Source organism: Mirounga leonina, unplaced genomic scaffold, assembly GCF_011800145.1.
Source record: "Mirounga leonina isolate KUSES-001 unplaced genomic scaffold, KU_Mleo_1.0 Mir_53, whole genome shotgun sequence".
NCBI lineage: Eukaryota > Metazoa > Chordata > Mammalia > Carnivora > Phocidae > Mirounga > Mirounga leonina.
In genome coordinates, this window is record NW_023270807.1 from 1,836,861 (window position 1) to 1,855,603 (window position 18,743).

The 18,743-nt window shown below is 58.0% G+C and overlaps 1 protein-coding gene across 1 annotated transcript in view; it reads left to right on the forward strand.

Annotated features, from left to right (window-relative positions):
• Positions 1–12,581, forward strand: part of PACSIN1 (protein kinase C and casein kinase substrate in neurons 1) — a 32,853-nt gene extending 20,272 nt beyond the window's left edge. Inside the window, exons 2-10 of the mRNA XM_034990475.1 lie at positions 6,772–6,903; positions 7,764–7,920; positions 9,116–9,351; positions 9,645–9,800; positions 9,930–10,105; positions 10,498–10,618; positions 10,718–10,845; positions 11,470–11,657; positions 12,472–12,581. Coding sequence (XP_034846366.1) covers positions 6,841–6,903; positions 7,764–7,920; positions 9,116–9,351; positions 9,645–9,800; positions 9,930–10,105; positions 10,498–10,618; positions 10,718–10,845; positions 11,470–11,657; positions 12,472–12,581 — 1,335 coding nt within the window. The 5' untranslated portion in view covers positions 6,772–6,840. The remainder of the gene's footprint in view (positions 1–6,771; positions 6,904–7,763; positions 7,921–9,115; positions 9,352–9,644; positions 9,801–9,929; positions 10,106–10,497; positions 10,619–10,717; positions 10,846–11,469; positions 11,658–12,471) is intronic.
• The last annotated feature ends 6,162 nt before the right edge of the window (positions 12,582–18,743 follow it).

An 18,743-nucleotide genomic window follows, 5' to 3' on the forward strand; every position in this document is an offset into this window, starting at 1 on the left:
GGATGATTTTCTAGAGGAGAGAGAGAGAGTCTGGGGCTGGAGGAAGAAGGGAGGGTAAAAGCCAAGGTCAGAGCCTAGGGAGGAGGGGAGGAGAGGCCAGCCAAGGTGGCTGAGGTGGAATGGTTTTACCCATTGGCTTTAACCATTTTCCGACGAGGATGAGCCTACCTGGTACCCCCCAACCCTGGCCCTGGGCCTCTCTGGGGCCCTCCATACTCAGTGGAGACCCAGGCTCTGTCTCCCCCAGTTTCCCCATTTGTGTTTCCACCCTCTTCCTTACTCCCTACCTTGGGACTCAGCTGTGGAAGGAGGACCCTTTGGGGACTGCCCCATGGACCTTACTTAGAGGAGATGGAGGTTGGGGGGCCTGGATTTTACAGCCAAAGAGAAGGCAAGAGGAAGCCAGGCCTGGAGGCCTGGGGGTCCCAGAGGAGGCCCAACAGTCATGGAACGGAATCTCAGCTCAGGTTGCCAGAACAAAACACCATAGACTGGGTGGCGTGAACACCGGCTATTTATTTCCCACAGTTCCAGAGGCTAGAAGTCCAAGGTCAAGGTGCTGGCCTCTTGGGTTCCTGGTGAGGCCTTTCTTCCTGGCTTGCAGATGGCTGCCTTCTCGCTGGTCCTCACATGGACTTCCCTCAGAGTGTGCACAGAGGGAGATGGCGAGAGTCTCTTTCTTCCTCTTCTTATGAGGACACCTATCCTATGAGATTGAGTCCCCACCCTTCTGACCTCATTTACCTTTAATCACCTCCTAAAAGCCCTGTCTCCAAATACAGTCACACTGGGGAGGGGGTAAAATATTAGCATACGAATTTGGTGGGGACACAAGTCAGTCTTTAGCAAAGGTCTCTGGGGGCATTAGCCCAAAGAGAGGAGAAGGGGGTGTGAAGTCATCCAGAGAGATGAGCGTCTCCTGCTTTGAAAGGTCTGCAGCTGTGGGAAGCACGGGTAATAATACCTCTGATGATAATACTTAGAGTTAACATGGCATCTCTTGCACACTGCACATCATTTCACAATAACCCCGTGGGCTGGTACCCTCACCCTCACATTTTGCCGAGGGGGAAACAGGTACAGAGAGTTTAAGCAACTTACCAAGGTCACTCAGCCAGCAAGTGGCAGAGCCGGGATTTGAACTCAGTCATTCTGTCTGGCCCCCCAGGCAGTGCTGTCAACCACTGTGCTAGTGTAGCCGGATTTTCTCTACTTTCTGGCGGGAACCAGCAAGATGTGGTTTAGGGCAGGTGTGACGAAGAACCGCACCAGGGTGTAGGGGGGAAGTAGGTGAGGGCTGGCATATTTACGGAAAGCTTCTTGGAGGGGATGGGACTGAGTTGGCCCTTGAAGGGAAGCGGGGTTATTGTATTTTGGGGAGGGGTGAGTGGTAGGACAGCATGCACCCCAGGCAGGAGGGAAGGCATGAGCAAAGCAGCAGAAACTGGAATGAGGAGGGGTATGCATCACAGGGAGGGGTGGAAGGACAGCACCTTACAGCTGCATCTGAAGCCCCAGCAGGGGCTGGTAAGGGTCCTGGTGTGACCCCAAGTCAGGCGTGGCGAGCCTGTCCATCTCGGGGTAACGTGAGGAGCAGGGCTGCTGCTGGGAATGTTTGTGGGACTTGAAGACCACCCTGGGTGAGGGCGAGGCAGCTCTGGCTTCCCATGGCCCTGCCCGGGTTTGAGCCCAGCCGCTCCCTTGGGGGAATGTCTCAGGCCAGGAGGGCTGGGGTGACGCCCACGGAGGGCTGGCTCTGCACTGGGCACCTGGTGGGGGGCAGGGGAAGGACTCGCCCCGGGTCTGGATCTGACTCTGTGTCCTCCCTGCTGTGTGGCCTTGGACGGGTCATTTAACCTCTCTGAGTCTCAGCGAAGACAAGGAAGTCACCGCCCATCTCAGTGGGTTGTCTCGAGGATTAGAGATGAAGGTATGGAAAGGTGGCACACAGCGGGTACTCAGAAATGGCTGGTATAGGGTGATATAAAGGGAGAGTGAGGAGAGGGGTAATAGAACAGCCTCGTCTGTGTGCTGTGGCTCCCTGGGGAGGGAGGGCTCCCCCTCTGAGGGCTGAATGCTCATGGAGGATCAAGGAGGAAGAGACCCTGGAACTGGACCCTGAGTGTTGGCCAAGAGGAGAGGAAGGGGATGCCCAGAGAAGCAGGAGGCCTGGGAACAGAGGGCAGGTGGGATCTGGGTGAGATTCTGGCTTCTGATTGTATCACCATCATTATCAACATTTTTGGAATATCTTCTATGTGCAGGTGACTATATTTGGCTCTGAGGGACGGAATTCAATATTTCTACTATTTAATGAATGAATGTTCCAGAAGGTGTTTGGCTTTCATTCATTCATTCAACAAAAACGTCCTGTGCATTTAACTATGTGCCAGGCACTGCTCTGGATGCTGAAAATACAGCAGACAAAAACTACTGACCTTAACAAGCTGACATTACAGTGAGAGAGGAAGACAAAAACATGATGAATACTCTAATGTTGGGAGCCTGGCATATGGTAACACGTGCTGTGAAGAAGAATAAAGCCAAGAAAGGGAGACAGGAGAGTGCTGGGGGTGGGAAAAGAGTGTCAAGTGAAATGCGGGGAGGTTAGGACATTTGAGCAGACATGGAAATCTGGAGCGGGGGGCATTCCTAGCAAGTGCAAAGGCCCTGGGGTTAGAGCAACACGGAGGTCAGTGGAGCTGGAGGAGATGCAGGGCCTCCTAGGAAGGAATTAGACTTTTACTTGGAGGAAATGGGGAGTCACGAGAGGATTCCGAGGAGGGCAGCGATGGGATCTGACTTAGGTATTACCGGTGTCCCTCTGGCTGTTGCGGGAGGGAACAGACTGGAGTGGGGGCGGGGGTAAGGGACACAAGGTCGGAGGCAGAAAGGCCACTGAGGAGAGTGATGGGGCTGGGACCAGGGTGGTTGAGAGCAGAGCCCAGGATCTGCTGATGGGTTGGGGGGTGGTGGGGAGAAACGGGCTCCTGTGATTGTTAGTGACTCATGCGGGATGCAGGAATCCACATGCCACCTTTGTCCACAGCTCGCCCGCCCTCTCTGGGCCCCTGCTCTTAATTCCTCTGTCCCTTCTTCAAGCCAGGGCGGACAGAACATGCCCAAGGCCCCGGACCTCCAGGGGCTTTTAGAGGCAGCAGGCAGGAAGCCTGGGGCCCAGAGGAGGGACGCTTTTCACCCTGGGGCTCCTTTCTCCCAAAGGAAAGGTCACGGCCAACATGCAAACTTCACACTTCCATAAATGGTCTGTATTTTTCAATAATACCCTCTTAACCATTTGAGTGTCACATGGTTGTTTTCCCATCAGATGAGTTAGAAAACCCAGACCCATGACAGGACTTGACTGAGACCCCCCCTGGGAGGTGGCAGCGCTGGAGCAGAGCCCATGCCCCCCCCCATGCCCCCCCTGCCCCATTCAGAATGCTGAGGGCTGCATCATCTTTGTGGGCGAAAAAGACCTGTCTCCTTCCCTGGCTCTACAAGAACAGCACCCCCCCCCCGCCCCGCCCGCTACGGGACTGCTGCCCCCACTGTGGCAGTGGTGACAAATCAATAATGAGAGCTGACAAGCTCTTTCGGTCATGTCCCAGCCTCTGGGCTCTCTCTGCAATAACGTGGGGGTGATAGCACCTGCCGTGGAGGGGTGCTGGCAGGATTTGATGAGTTAAGACACATGGACGGTCCTTGGCACCAACTCTGTGCTCCATAAATGCCGGCTGTTATTATCAATGACAAAGGGCTTGCAGGGCCACGATTGCTTTACAAGCACCAGGGAGAAAAGTCAGATGGGCACTGTGCCCATTTGATGGCTTCTGCTCAGAGCGCATCAGGCTCGCCCATGGGCGTGACAGATGTTGGCCACACTGGCTTCCCGACTCTCAGAGAAGCAGCGTTTTCAGTGGCGGCTCCTGACCACCATTCAGGAGGGACCTGCCATTTGACCAGAGTTAAGCCTCCCCCCGGTGCCCAGGGTGGGGGTGTGAGGCTGATTTGCGGGAGGTGTGTCTGGCAGGTGGTGCTGGGGGCCTACGTGCCCCCCCCCACATCCTCTCCTGCCTCTGTGCGGGTCCAGCCTGGCCCCTCACCATTTCATCCGGTCCTAGCGTTGGGTTGTAGCATCCTCATTTCACAGCGAGGCCCGACACAGTCACGTGAATCGCCTAAGGTCACACAGCAGTTTGGTGACCAAGCAGGAACCCCCAAGGCTAGAGCGACGCGTGCTACCCCAGCTGGGAGCCTGGAGACCTATGACTTGCCTGCACTGAGAGAGGGGCCCCGGCAAGTCCTCTCCCTACCCCCGGGTCTGGACAGAGTGGAGATTGGTCTCTGCCCTGGTGCATTCCCGGCTATCTGACATGCCAGGGCTTGCACGGTCCCCTTCCTCCGGGCATCCAGTGCACTCTCGGCCCTGGCTCCCAGCTCCCTCCAACGCCGGCCAGAGGGTTTTAAAAACTGTGCAATGTATGCACACAAGGCAAAATATAAAAGGCATAAAGGACTGACAGTGACAAATCTCCTTCCCATCACATCCCCCAGCCACCTAGTTCCCTGAAGGCTGCCACGCTACCAGCTTTCCAGAAGTGTTCCCTGTTTGTATATTTCCCCCCATACAAATGGAAGCGTCCGCAGCCTCCCTGTTCTGCACCCTGCTCCTTTTGTCTCAGTTCCATGGCTTGGGGAGGGCTCCGGTCAGGACCAGAGCATTCTGTTGCCTGCCTGCACCAGAATTTACTTAAGCAGTCCCTGGGACAGGCAGCTGGGATGTTTCTAGCCTTTGGCTTTTACAAGCAGCGCTGCAGCAAATGGAATTAGGCAGCGCCAGTTCGCCCCGCTGGCTGGAAGGTGAATTCCTAGGAGCGGCATTGGCATTGCGGGGTGAGGGAGGCGTGCCTCTGTAGTGGGGAAGAGAAGGCGTACCCCTGCCCCCTCTGATCAAGGCTCATCAGGTCACTTCCCCACTACCTGGGGTGGGTTTGACCTTCATTCTCATGAGGGCCTGTCCCCTACCCTCCACCCCCTCCTGCCCCCACCGCCATCCCGCTGACAGCTGTGCATTATTTGGATCCCAAAGAGCACAGTTCGGTATGACTTCAAGGGTTCTAGATAGGGCTCTGGCCCCAGAGATGCTTACCTAACCTGGCCGAAAGTCTTTCATTAAATATCCCTGCCTTTTACTTTCTTGTATCTACATGCAGCGCTCTTTATGAAGTGAACACTGCTTTGTAAGTGAAAAGTGCCAAATTCAGAAGAAAAAAAAATCCAGACCCTTTCTTTGTCCCTTGATGAATTCTAGCCACCTTCCCTCCCACCCACCCCCACTGTGCATGAGTTTGTGGGAAAGTTTGAGGTTTTGCTAAGTGGAAAGGAACACAATATACTTAGGGCCTGGGGGGAGCAAGGTGAAGGCATTCCTGGGTTATTACTGGGAAAAGGGCACTAGCCCCTGGACAGATAGGGAGACTGAGGCCAGAGAAGGGAGGGATATCCTTGACCAAGGATCCTCCTGTGGTGATGCCACCTGCTCTGAGCCTGAAGGTGAGCTGCTGTAAGGACTGAGCATCCCCTGGACCCCCAGGTTGGACCGGACTTTGCAGAGGCAAGCCCTCCCCCAGTATCCTCATGGCATGGGCTACGTAGTCTCTGAGCGCTGCAGAGACGGGGGGGCATCCCCTGGATGTCCCCTGTCTTGAGGCTGGCAGCTCCTCGTGGGGTCATTCCTGCCCTGGCCTCACTGCCCCTTTGAAGACCAGGTCCCTGGCCCTCTGGGTCCTGTCTCCTGACTACTGAGCCGTTCTTGCCGGCGGGGGGGGGGGGGGGGGATGGCAGCAGGGCAACGTCCCCAGCCCTGGGGCAGCACATGGCCTAGATTGGACCACCGCGATGCCTGCCGACAGATCCAGGCCACACAGAGCAGCTCCAATATTTACACAGATCACAGTGGTCTGACCCATAGGCCAGGAAGCCGCATGTTTGGGACCCTTAAGGAGACATGTAAGTGGCTAATGGAAGCTTTGGAGGCCGGGTACCAGAGCAGCCAAAAGGGCATTTACAGGGGCCCAGCCTGGGCCAGGGAACTCAGGTCCAGGCTCCAGGTGGGGCATCTGGGGAGGTTCTAGGGGTTGAGATCAGGGACTCTGCTGCGTGGGAGAGCTGAGCAGGGTATTTTGGGCCTGGTGCAAGGGTTCGGGTGGATCAGGGTGGGGGCAGTGCGAAGAGGGACAGATTGAGAAGCCAGCTGGGGTTCACTGAGCCCCAGTGGGCCCTACGGGGTGCCAGGCCCTAGGGAGGGGGTGCAGGACATGCGTAAGGATGAGCCCGATTGCTGGCTTTGAGGAGCTGTGTGTGTCTGTGAGGCAGGCTGCAAGCTTCCATAAAGCAAATATGTCCTTGTGTGCCTCTCCTCTAGCTCTGAGTCCAGGAGCCCGAAAACATTTGTGGTTGGGGCAGGCTTCTGAGAAGAGCTGCCACACTGCAGCTGGAGAATGGTCTGGGGCAGAAGGGAGGGAGAGGAGGTGGGGTGAAGGGCTCATGGAGGAGAGATGGGGGGATGTGCACAAGGGGTGCTACGAGCTTACTCTGGGGGTTATGCCAGGGATGGGGAGCCATTCCCCCGACAGGAAGTCTCCATCCCAATGCAAGGCCCAAGCCTGTGGAGCCCTCATGCTCGCAGCACGTTGGGGCCCCAGGCCTGGAATGGGGCACGTGGGGGCACTTCCCCCCTCTCCAGGGATCTCTCTTCTACCCTCCCAGCGCATGAGCAGCCCCGCCTGCTGACCGCCACCGCACACCCACCTGTCCCCCCGCCCCCGCGGCTACACCATGTCTGGCTCCTACGACGAGGCCTCGCTAGCTCCAGAGGAGACCACTGACAGCTTCTGGGAGGTGAGACAGCTTCTGTGACGGCCCAGGCTCCCACCCCCCACCACCTCAGGCCTTGCTCCCCAGCCCCTCGGGTCCCTCCAAAGCCCTCGGTGTTCAGTGAAATGAGGTAAGACGACTGCCCACCCAGCCCAGAGCCCCTCTGGCCCGGCTGCCCCTGGGGAGATCCTGCAGCGTTTCTGGATGTGGACCAGGCTCCTCCTGTCTGCTCTCAGACCGCGGCACCTCAGACCCCGGCTTCACAGCTTACACAACCTTTCACAGCGGCTTCCCACCCCCGCCCCTGTGGCCTGAATTCCAGAAGCCCCACAGCAACAAAGAGGTGGCGACAAGCCTAGAAACCAGCATTTCAGGAGCTTCCCAAACTATTTGAGACCAAGAAATATAATTTTTCCGATTGGCTTCCAAAACCCAAAGCGAAAACTGCCAAACCTATATTAATAAGTGTTTAATGAGGTGTCTACAAAACATAATATTATGTCAAGAAGCTGCAGCTCAGCTCAACACTTACATGACTTTCTAAATATAATACATTTAGCTCCCAAGAACAAAATGAATATTTCATTCTAGTCTGGGTCCAAGTTATAAAAATCTTGCACTTCGTGGCAACGAGGAAATTATGTGTCAGGTGGGGTGAGGGAGTGCATAGCCCGTCGGGTATGATGCAGGGCGCTGAGGTCCCCAAAAGTGAGAGCGGGGGAGCCCCCAATGCGTTCCCGCGGGGCTGCGAGGCTTCACCTGGGGAGGGGGGGCGGGGAGATGGACGCGGCGGGCGCCCCCTGCAGGCCGCGGCGTCCTGGGCGGGTTGGGGTACGGGGGACGCGGGGAACCCGCGGGAGTCGAGCTCGCTGCTTGGCCGCCAGGTGGGGAACTACAAGCGGACGGTGAAGCGCATCGATGACGGCCACCGCCTGTGTAACGACCTGATGAACTGCGTGCAGGAGCGCGCCAAGATCGAGAAGGCGTACGCGCAGCAGCTCACGGATTGGGCCAAGCGCTGGCGCCAGCTCATTGAGAAAGGTGCCCCCATGCCCACCCCGGGCGCATCGCCCTGGCCCTCTCCGGCTGCCCACAGTCTGGGGCCCCGGGAGCACCCCGCGACCCGGATGCACCTGCCCCCATTCTGGCCACCCGGCAGTTGAAGGCACCATCCCCACACCCACGCTCTGACCCTCCCACACCAAGCCAGGTCTCCCTGTCCCTGTTCAACTCGACTTTGTACAGTTTTAGGTTGGATTAAAAAGACAAAACCAAACCAGACAACCTTTTTATTTCCAAATAATTTTAACTTAGAGAAAAGTTGCGAGAATCGTGGAGAGAACTACACAGCCTTCGACCAGATTCACCAGTGAACGTTTTGCCACGTTGTTTCTGCAGTCCCTCTTTCTTTGGTGCATATGTTTTTATGAACCATCTAAGTGGGAGACCTGCCACTTTACCCTAAATCCTTCACGTATCTCCTAAGAATAAGAACATTTGTTTACATAACCATGGTTCACCGATCAAATTGGGACATTTAATATGGCCCATATGCAAATTTTATTACAGCAATTGTTTGTGCTGGTCCAGAAGGCGATCCAGAATCACATCCTGCATTTAGTTGTCCTGTCGGTAGATTCCTTTAATCTGGAACACTTTCAGGTTGGGGGTTCCATGTAATTGTTAAATTTTTTTTTTCTTCCGCGAGACCCTAACTCCCATGAGGGCAGGGGCTGAGCCTGGTACTCCCCAGCATAGTGCCTGGAACAGAGCTGATGCCCAATATATAGACCAACAAATGACTGGAATGTCTGGTCCCAGTGGCCTCCTGGCATCTGCCACCAGCTGCTTCTTCAGTTTTACGTTCAGTCAACATTCCTAAAGCACCTACTGTGTGCTTGGTGCTGCGCTGGGCTTGTGAGGGCTTGCGGGGTCCAGGCTGCCCCCACGGGGCTCACCAGCTGACAGGGGAGATAGGAAGTGGACACAGAGGCAGATGCTATACGACAAATTCAGTGAGGGCTGCAGGCTGCAGGGTGTGAGAACGGAGCAGTCAGAGAAGGCTTCCTGGAGGAGGTGCGTGGGCCTTAAGGATGGATAAAACTGTAAAGCAAGCAGGGGAGGGCATTTCTGCAGACCTGGCAGGTAGGGGGAAAGCCTCAGCGTAAGGAGGCATGAGGGAGGCCCCTGGGTGGCGTGTGATGAGGGCCGCCTGACCCCATGACCCTTTCCTCAGGGCCACAGTATGGCAGCCTGGAGCGGGCCTGGGGGGCCATCATGACGGAGGCGGACAAGGTGAGCGAACTGCACCAGGAAGTGAAGAACAACCTGCTGAACGAGGACCTGGAGAAGGTCAAGAACTGGCAGAAGGACGCCTATCACAAGCAGATCATGGGCGGCTTTAAGGAGACCAAGGAAGCTGAAGACGGCTTCCGCAAAGCCCAGAAGCCCTGGGCCAAGAAGATGAAGGAGGTGCCCTGTGGGTGGCTGCTGCAGATGGGGCGAGGGGGGGCAGTCTGATCAGAGGGGGCGGGCAGGACATCACCCGCTGGGGCTGTGCCCATGGGGAGCAGCCCTGCCTTGCCAGCAGAAACATCCACAGATGGGTGGGCACTGCTCCCAGATACCTGGAGCCGGGGCCTACATCCCTCCCGCCTCTTCCGAATGTGTGCGCCCAGCCCCCAGCGGGGGAGGGCTTGACGAGGGAGCCTGTCTGTTCCTGCTGGTAAGTAGGAGCTCTCCCTCCTGCTCCCTCTGCCCCTCAGCTAGAGGCAGCAAAGAAGGCCTACCATCTGGCCTGCAAGGAGGAGAAGCTGGCCGTGACGCGGGAGATGAATAGCAAGACGGAGCAGTCAGTCACGCCCGAGCAGCAGAAGAAGCTGCAGGACAAAGTGGACAAGTGCAAGCAGGACGTACAGAAGGTGCCGCATGAGGAGCATGCGTGGCCATGAGCCCCTTGGAGTGGGAGGTGGCCAAGAGCCCCTTGGAGTGGGAGGTGGCTGGGAGCTGCAGGCCTGGGTCTCACCCTTCCTTTGCCCCGGTGCCCACAGACACAGGAGAAGTATGAGAAGGTGCTGGATGACGTGGGCAAGACCACACCCCAGTACATGGAGGGCATGGAGCAGGTGTTCGAGCAGTGCCAGCATTTCGAGGAAAAGCGGCTGGTCTTCCTCAAGGAGGTGCTGCTGGACATCAAACGTCACCTCAACCTGGCCGAGAATAGCAGGTAGCTGGGCGTGGCGGCGTGGCAGGCGTGGACACGGCGGAGGGTGGAAGTGTGTGCAAGGCGCCCTGGGCCCTATGGTACCGGGACAGGAGGTGGGGGGCAGAGCAGCAGGGGCCCAGAAGGAAGAGGCTCCGGAGACAGTGACTGCCTGGTGCCGCTGACACAGACTAGGCCCTAGAGAAACATAGCGGGTGTTGCTCTGGAGGGTTGGGGGAGTGGCAAAGGCGGGGATAGGGAAGGGTGCGCACTCGGGGTTTGCTCCTTGGCCAGCCCACCTCATCCCTAGCTGGGGGGCCTGCCAGCACCCTGGTGCCCTGAATGGGCTCCCTCTGGCCCTCAGCGAGGATGAGAAGGGGCCATGGTGCATCTTGCCCCATCTCCCCCGTGCACAGCTATGTCCACGTGTACCGGGAGCTGGAGCAGGCCATCCGGGGGGCCGATGCCCAGGATGACCTCAGGTGGTTCCGCAGCACCAGCGGCCCTGGCATGCCCATGAACTGGCCCCAGTTTGAGGTGAGGAGGTGTGGGGATGGGGGAAGGGAAGTCGGAAAAGGCTGGAAGAGACCTCAGGGGGCAGCCCCCCTGCCTCACTGCTCCCCTGGTGCCCACTAGGAGTGGAACCCAGACCTTCCTCACACCACCGCCAAGAAAGAGAAGCAGCCCAAGAAGACAGAAGGGGTGACGCTGACTAATGCCACTGGAGTGGTGGAGACCACATCCCAGGCTGGGGACCGTGGCAGGTGAGTGCCTCCTGTGGAGCTTCCTGGGTCCAGAGGGGCCCACATACTGGGGCAGATGAGTTTTACCTCAGGAGACAAGAAATGGTCTAAATCACAGCAACCTCATGCTCCTCTCAAAGATAGTGGCAGGTCATCCTTTGAGAGCACCTACTATGTGCCAGGCACTGTTGTAAGCATTTTCCATATATTAACGTAATGAAGCCTCCCAACACTCTGAGAAGTGTATAGAGTTCCATTTTGCAGATGGAGAAACTGAAACCCCGAGAGATTAAGTGACTTACCCAAGGTCACACAGCTAGTTAGTAAGCCTCAGACCCAGGATATGTCCAGGAGGTCACGCTGCTTAACCACGAGGTGCCCTTCTCAGATGAGGGGTCAGATGTTCTCAGGGTTCCACTTCAGCATCCCCTCACTCAAGGGCTGGGTAGTAAGGCTAATAGTCCTGCTTCACATTTGTCGAAAGAGCTGTCAGTGAGGATCACTGGCTTGGGACCTCCTCTTACAAGGCCCATTCCTGCGCCAGCCTTGGTGGGATTTGGGGCCAGGGCTCTGACTGGCAGGAGGGGGCAGCCCTAAGGACGAGGGGAGAGGCAATTCATGCTGGGGCCTCTCCTTACGTCTCAGCGTTAGCAGCTACGACAGGGGCCAGCCTTATGCCACCGAGTGGTCGGACGACGAGAGCGGGAACCCATTTGGGGGCAATGAGGCCAACGGGGGCTCCAATCCCTTCGAGGACGACGCCAAAGGAGTGCGTGTGCGGGCACTCTATGACTACGACGGCCAGGAGCAGGATGAGCTCAGCTTCAAGGCTGGTATGGTGGGCTGGGCTGGGCTGGGCTGGGCTGGGCGGGGCCTGAGGGCAAGGGATGCCGGGATTTGCTGGGAATGCGGCTGGGGGCGTGGCCTGGTGCGTGGGCGGGGCCAAACGTGGAGTGGGACCCCACAGTAGGGTGGGGGCGGGGCCTGAGGGCAGGGGTTGCTAGGAGAAGGGCCTGAACCCTAAAAAGGAAGCCAGAGGCAGGGCCTGGGCTTGGGGGGGGGGCAGGGCCGAGACCCAGATAAGGTGGGGTTTTTTTTAATTTAATTTAATTTTATTATGTTAGTCACCATACACTACATCACCAGTTTTTGATGCAGTGTTCCACGATTCATTGTTTTCGTACAACACCCAGTGCTCCATGCAGTACGTGCCCTCCTTAATACCCATCACCGGGCTAACCCATCCCTCCCAACTCCCTCCCCTCTAAAACCCTCAGTTTGTTTCTCAGAGTCCATCGTCTCTCATGGTTCGTCTCCCCCTCCGATTTCCACCCCCTTCATTTTTCCCTTCCCTCTCCTAATGTTCTCCATGCTGTTCCTTATGTTCCGCATATAAGTGAAACCATACAATAATTGACTTTCTCTGCTTATTTCACTTAGCATAATCTCCAAGGTGTTTGGCGTGAGGCAGCCCGTGGGGGAGTCGGGGTGTACCTGGGGCTGGTCTCCCGAGCACCACTGGAGCAGTCATGGGAGGGATTGGGGTTGGCCCAGAATAATGGTATCGGAGAGCTTACCTAGCATTGTGGAGTGGGGGTGGCTCTCTCTGAGCCCCTGTCGATGTGCTCCTCTGTGTCCCCTTCCTAGGAGATGAGCTCACCAAGCTGGGCGAGGAGGATGAGCAAGGATGGTGCCGCGGGCGGCTGGACAGTGGGCAGCTGGGCCTCTATCCCGCCAACTACGTGGAGGCCATCTAGCTGCCCTGCTCCCCTCCACACCACCCCTCACTCCTCATCCACTGCCTCCCCTCCCTCTCTCTCTTGTCCCTCTTCCCTTGCCATAGAGTTCCAGACATATTTTCCGATCAAGCTTTTATTTTTTTAAAAGTCAAAACAGAACAAAACAAAAAATACAGAGACAGAAGCATTTGCAGGGCCGCCTGGCGGCCAGGGTGGTGGGACTCGGGGTGATGGCCCCAGGGTAGGTGAGGGTCTTAGTACTTAGCCCAACAGAGACGTTGCAACATCTGCTCTTCAGATCCCACCAAAGAGTCTCCTGAGCCCTGAGGGTTGTCTCCCGGACCCTTCTCTCCTGCCTCACTCCCCACAGACTATGCTTCCCACCCCTGCCCCCCAACCCCAGGCTGCCAGTGTCTGTCCCCCGCCTCTTCTCTGGGCCTGGTTTTCTGACCTCTTCCTTCTGCCCCACGATGCTCCCCTCCCTCCACCACCCTATTGTCAAAGGCCTCCCCTCCAGACCCCAGAGAAAGGGGGCCTCCCAGTCTTTAGTCTTCTGTTTTGCCCTGGGGAGTACCCTTCTTCTCCTAGCCTCACCCCTAAGGACTGGTGGGGCTGGAGGAGGAATGGTCACTCTCTTCTCCCATGGACATTTCCCGGGATCCCTAGACTCCCCCAGACATGACAAGGGGAGAGCTGGAGTTGGTGACAGTGTCACCGGGGTGTAGGAGGGTGAGTGAAGAGGGGGCAGGCCCTCGGTCCTCTCAACACCAGGCTCAGCTGAGGGACCAAGACCCTGCTGGGGCCCTTCTTTCCAGTTATCAGCAAATTTGGGCACAGGCTCTTAGAGCCCTACCCCGCGGTCACTTGCAGAAACCCTGCCCCCCCTCTCCTAAGTCCTCAGGCAGGGGGAGAGACCTCAAAGCCCAGGGCAAAGCCAGCAACAGTAGCAACCTCCTCCCATTTCCTGGGGCGGAGGGCACCTTGCCCACCCACCTCCCTCCCTCCATGTGCATCTAAAACCGTAGATTTGCTAGGTTCAGCCAGCCTCTAGAAGACAGCCTTGTGGCCTCCCATCCCTCTCTGCCCTTCTCTGGCCTTCCTGAGAAGACACTGCAAGGCCCAAGGGAGTCTCCAGCCTAGAACCGTCAGGAACACTGTAGCACCAATGGGAAAGATATGGCTTTGGAGGAGGGAGGAACCGAGGCTCTCAGGAGCAGGACAGTCACATGTCTTTCTTCCTTGTCCCCTCCTCCCCAACCGGCCCTTGCCCCTGGAGCAGAATTCCCCCTGCTGGCAGCCGCTCCAATATCTCTAGGCCTGGGTTTCAGTGAAAGGACTTTTTGGGGAGGGGGAGGTAGAGGAGGCAAAGGGCCTGCCCAGAGCCAGAGTGTTTCCTGGGGTTGGTGAAGGAAAGCAGTGTTGGCTTACCAAGTAGTAGTACCACGTTCCAGCAGCTCCCACACATGTGGGCACAGGGGCTTGGGAAGCAGACCAGGGCAGGACAAAAGCTCAAGGGGAGGGGGGGAACGGCTGGAAGAAGGAGTCTCTCTGGAACCTCTGGGGCGAGGCCCCGGGACTTCTTGTAGCTCGAGGAGAGCTTCTGGGCCTTAGGACTGCAGACACCCTACCTAGCCCCTTCCGCAGCACCTGGCTCCCGGGGCCTCCAGATAAAGACAGTGTGATATCCCAGCCCTTCTGGTACCCCTCAGTCCTCTTTTGCTCCCTGCTTCTCCCAACATTCCACTGTTGGGTCGTGGACCCCAGCCTCCAGACCCTGACCTTGTTCATGTGTGCCAGAGGATCCTGGCAGACTCTGGCAGGGGCCTCAGTGGGCCAGGCCTCCCTCAGGGCCAGGGGAGTTGAAGGGTGGGGACGATGGCACCCCCAGGGACAAGCAAACTGCACCTCCCATCCTGAACCCCCATTTCCTGTCACTGCTCTCTGGGCATCTGCTGCAGCCTGAGATGTGCGCTAGGCCCCTCAGAGCCCAAAGCAAGATTTCGGTAGCCCTCTGCCCTCCCAACTCTAGACCAAAAGCCCCTTCAGCCTCTCCTCCAGGTGGGAGTTGAGGTTGGGGGCCTTTGACCTTTACCACGTACCCTTGGAAGACAGGAAGCTGGCACATCCATGCCTTGGGGCCTGGGCTCCCCCTCTCCGTGCCAGTAGCTTTCTCGCACCTGGGGGGGGTCTGGTCCTGGCTGGACCCCAGGCCTGTCCCCTCAGCACTCCAGCTGCCCACTCCGGAGCAGGGACTTGAAGTCCCATTCTTTCTGAGCAACCACCTCCACGGCCCGGTTTGGGACCACTGTCTCTTGGTCCCCAGGCTCCTCAGGACCCCGGAATGGGAGGGTCTCCCACCCAGTAGTCCCCCCCCCTGAGCTCTAGGGGCCCAGCCCCACCTGTCAGTGCTGGTGTGGGGGCACTCACCCCCGAGCATGGGGGCCACGCCCCTCGCTGTGCCCACCACCTCTCGGAGCCCCCTCCCCACACCCTCAATGCTGCACGGGCCTGCCCTGTGGGGCTTGGCGACTCGTGTGTTTTTGTCCCTAGTTAACCACCGTTCTGCCGCCTGGCTCTGCCGGGGGCCGGGGCTGCCCTGCCGCCCGCCATCTGCTGCCCTAGGCTTCCTGACTCCATTAGTCCGACACTTGTGACCCTCCGAGAAGTGCTGTGGTCTCAGCAATGCACCTGTTTTGTACATGATCGTGTAATTTAAAGGTATATAAATACAAATATATATCTATCAGTTGTGATTGTATGACTGTGGATAAAATCCAGAACTGTGTCAACCTGGCTGGACGTGGTCCTCTTGAGTCTTGTGTGTCTTTCGAGCTCTCTGGAGTTATCCGTGGTTGGGAGGTGTGTCGGGGAGGAAGTGCCCAGCATGCCGAGTGCTGTCCTGGCTGACTGCCAATGGGCTGGAGGACTGAGAGCTGGGCCCTAACCTTCCAGGGCCCTGAGCCCTGTCTGCACAGGGCGGGTGACAGATGGTCTCTGAGGCTCCTGAGACTGTGGCCCTAGGGTTCCGGGAGCCTGGTGATGAGCACTGACCAAGAGCGCTGGGGCATTCGGGGTCCCAAACTCAGAGTTCAAGGGTGACCCCTAAATAGGTTTTAATTTTTATTTATTTATTTTTAAGATTTTATTTATTTATTAATTTGAGAGAGAGCGGGGTGGGGTGGGTGGAGCAGAAGGAGAGGAAGAAGCAGACTCCCCACTGGGCGTAGAGCCCCATGTGGGGCTCGATCCCACGACCCTGAGATCATGACCTGAGCTGAAATCAAGAGTTGCATGCTCAGCCCACTGAGCCACCCAGGTGCCCCAGGTTTTAATTTCTAAAGCCAAATTGTAAAAGTGACTGCTGAGGCCTGTGGCTCCTGGTTGTTCACAATCCCAGGCTCCCTGTGGTGTGACATCAGATCATGCCACGTTTTTCCTGTGTCTTGCCTGTCCTGTGACAGTATTTCTGTGAGGGACCCTGGGGAGGGCTCCTCCAGGAGGATTGCTCAAGGGAGTGGACAGAACTGAGGAGGCTGTGGGCTCTCAGCTCTGATGTGCCAGGCCCTCACTCTGCCCCAGCCCTGCTCCAGCCTCCCCACCCGCAGCTAGATCTCCTCTGGGCTGGGCAGGAGTCCCAGGTGCTGGCCAGCTCTGCCGCCAGTTCACTGCATCCCCACCTGCACCCCAACCTCAGCTGCCCCCAGTCAGGTCGGAGAGCTCTCTGAGGCCCCTCTGGCCCGGGCAGCCTGGCAGAGCCCCGACACAAACCCATGATTCAAAGCAAATGTCGCACAGCCCCCCTGCCCTTGCTGCTCTCCCCTGGCCTCAGGACAAACAGGGAGAATAGGTCAAGGAGGGGGTTGAGCTGTTCACCACCTCATGTCCTTTATCCCCCAGATCCAGCACGAGTGACCAGCTGCTGGTTTTAGCCACACAGAAGACCCTTCAAATAAAGACCAAAGGTTGCCTTATTTGAGCAGGCTCTTGCATGCAGTCGTGGGGAGCCCTGCAGGAGGGTCCGGGGAAGAGTGTCGGGGAATACCTGGGCTGGATGGGGTTCTGATGGGCAGGTGTGTGGAGGGGGAAGAGGAATCTAGAGTTTGCTGTCAGCACACGAGGTGTCAGTGGATGGGTGTGTGCCTGCCAAGGGGATGTGTGCCTCATGGCAGATCCTCTCAGCAAGGAGCTGCCTCACCCCACCCCCCAGAGCGCCCCTTTCTGGAGGAGCTCCAGCTCCCCACTCCTAGCCATGAGTCCCCCTTCCTTTCCTCCCTCCCAGCCCCAGCCTGAGACTCCAAGCTGCTCCAGGCCCAGGTCCAGCTGGGGGCACGCAAGCAGGTGGCTCCGGGGACTCCACTGGGGGCAGGGCAGGAAGGCTGGAGACAAAACCAGTTCAGCAGAGCTGAGCTGAGCGCTGGCTGGGGTCCCAGGCAGCCCCCTTCCTGGGAGGAGGCAGACAGCCGGGGGCCCAGAGAGGCACAGGCTTGGGGCAGGGCCCCCTCCTCCTGCCCGTCCAGTCCCAACTGACAGATGCCAAGGTGTTGTTTGCTCACTGCCGGGAGTAAACTTTCTTCTGGAGACAATAAAATTGCCGGGGGCAGAAGGCAGCAGTATGGGGCAGCATTTAACCCTCAGTGGTCCGGGCTGCGCTGGCTGGCTCCCAGTCCCGTCTCCTGCGAGCCTGGCATCAGAAACGGAGGGTTATGGAGGCGAAAGGTGCTGACCAGTCACAGAGCAAGAGGCGTGGAGGGGCAGAGAGAGCACGGTCATTGTGGGTTCAGTGCTTGGTTCTGCTGTGTGACTCTGAGTAAGTCACTTAACTGCTCTGAGCCTGTTTCATTGTTGGCAGAAGAGGGGAGTAGCCCCTACCTCACAGTTTTGTTGGGAAGGTTAATGAAAAAAGCAGTGGAAGCACCTAGTATATGGTCAGTCCTCAGTCAGACACAGGAGCTGGCTGAACAAATGTGGGGAAGCTGAGACATGCTGCCCCCCCAGAGAGTGGGTGGGAGGTCCCCATCTCCCCCAGCGCACACGCGCGCCCACACACATTCTGACCCCCACCTCTCCCCATTGGCATGGGGGGCTTCGCAGGGGGCATTGCAGAGGTCCGTGACTCTCTCCGAGAGAGACACCGCAAACAAGCCAACCTCTCTTCCACCCCGTCTGCTGCTGCAGAGCCAGGGTCCCACGGTGGGGGCTGAAGTGCCCACCCTTTCCTGCACCCCTGCCGTCCCATCCCAGAGCCCCCCTCACAGAGACAGGGGCTCAGGGACACCCCCCCCCCCCCGCGCCCCGTAAGAGGGTTAGCACCCTGGCCACTTCAGGCAGAAACCCTGATCTATAGCAGAGCAAGAGGCCGTGGAGGATGCCGCCTTCTCTCCATTCCGAACAAGGGGAGACTCCCCCCGGCTCCAGTCCTGCTCCTCCCTTTCGGCCCCCACCTGGGAGTGGGGAGAAGATGAGGGCCATTCCAGCCCCTCTTTGGCCTTGATGGCTCACTGCCTCTCTCCCACAGCTTCTACCAATCAATGATCCTTTCCTTGTGGGCTCAGCTCAATGCTGCCTCCCCCAGGAAGCCTCCTTTAACACCCCCCCCCAAGGCCACTGTGACCACAACCACTCTGAGCATTGGTGGCCTCAGGGATGTGCCACTCACTTGCTGCGCAGGCACTGGGGTTGTGCTGGTTCTCTAATATCTTTATTACCCATTCCCAGGAGCACCCCTGGCTCCCCAATCAGGGGTGCGGACGTCTCCCAGCACCACGCCAAGCATGGTGCAGAATGGGTGGCAGGGAGCACGGACTGCGAGTGGCCTTGGCTAAGTTACTGCCATTCGGCTGACTCTGCTCTGGAAATTCTGGGGTCAGGGGCTGGGGTGGAGGGATGGCCTTCCCTGGGGAGCCGTGAACACTGAGGACAGCCCTGGCTCCTTCCGTCCTCCAGTGGACCGGACACGTGAGCCGTCAGGCCCGAGGAGGAAGCACCCCCACCCTGGGGACCCTTGGGCCCCAGAGAGCTCACTTAGATCCCGGGGAGCCGTGGGCTGCCCGCTCCCTGACCTTGGACTCTGATGCCAGCCGAGTGCCCTCTCCCTCGGCTCAGGCTCTGGCAGAGGTAGGGGCGGGCAGGAGGGAGGGTGAGCGAGGGCGAGTTTCAGGCCTAGGGCCCGGCCTGCAGCCC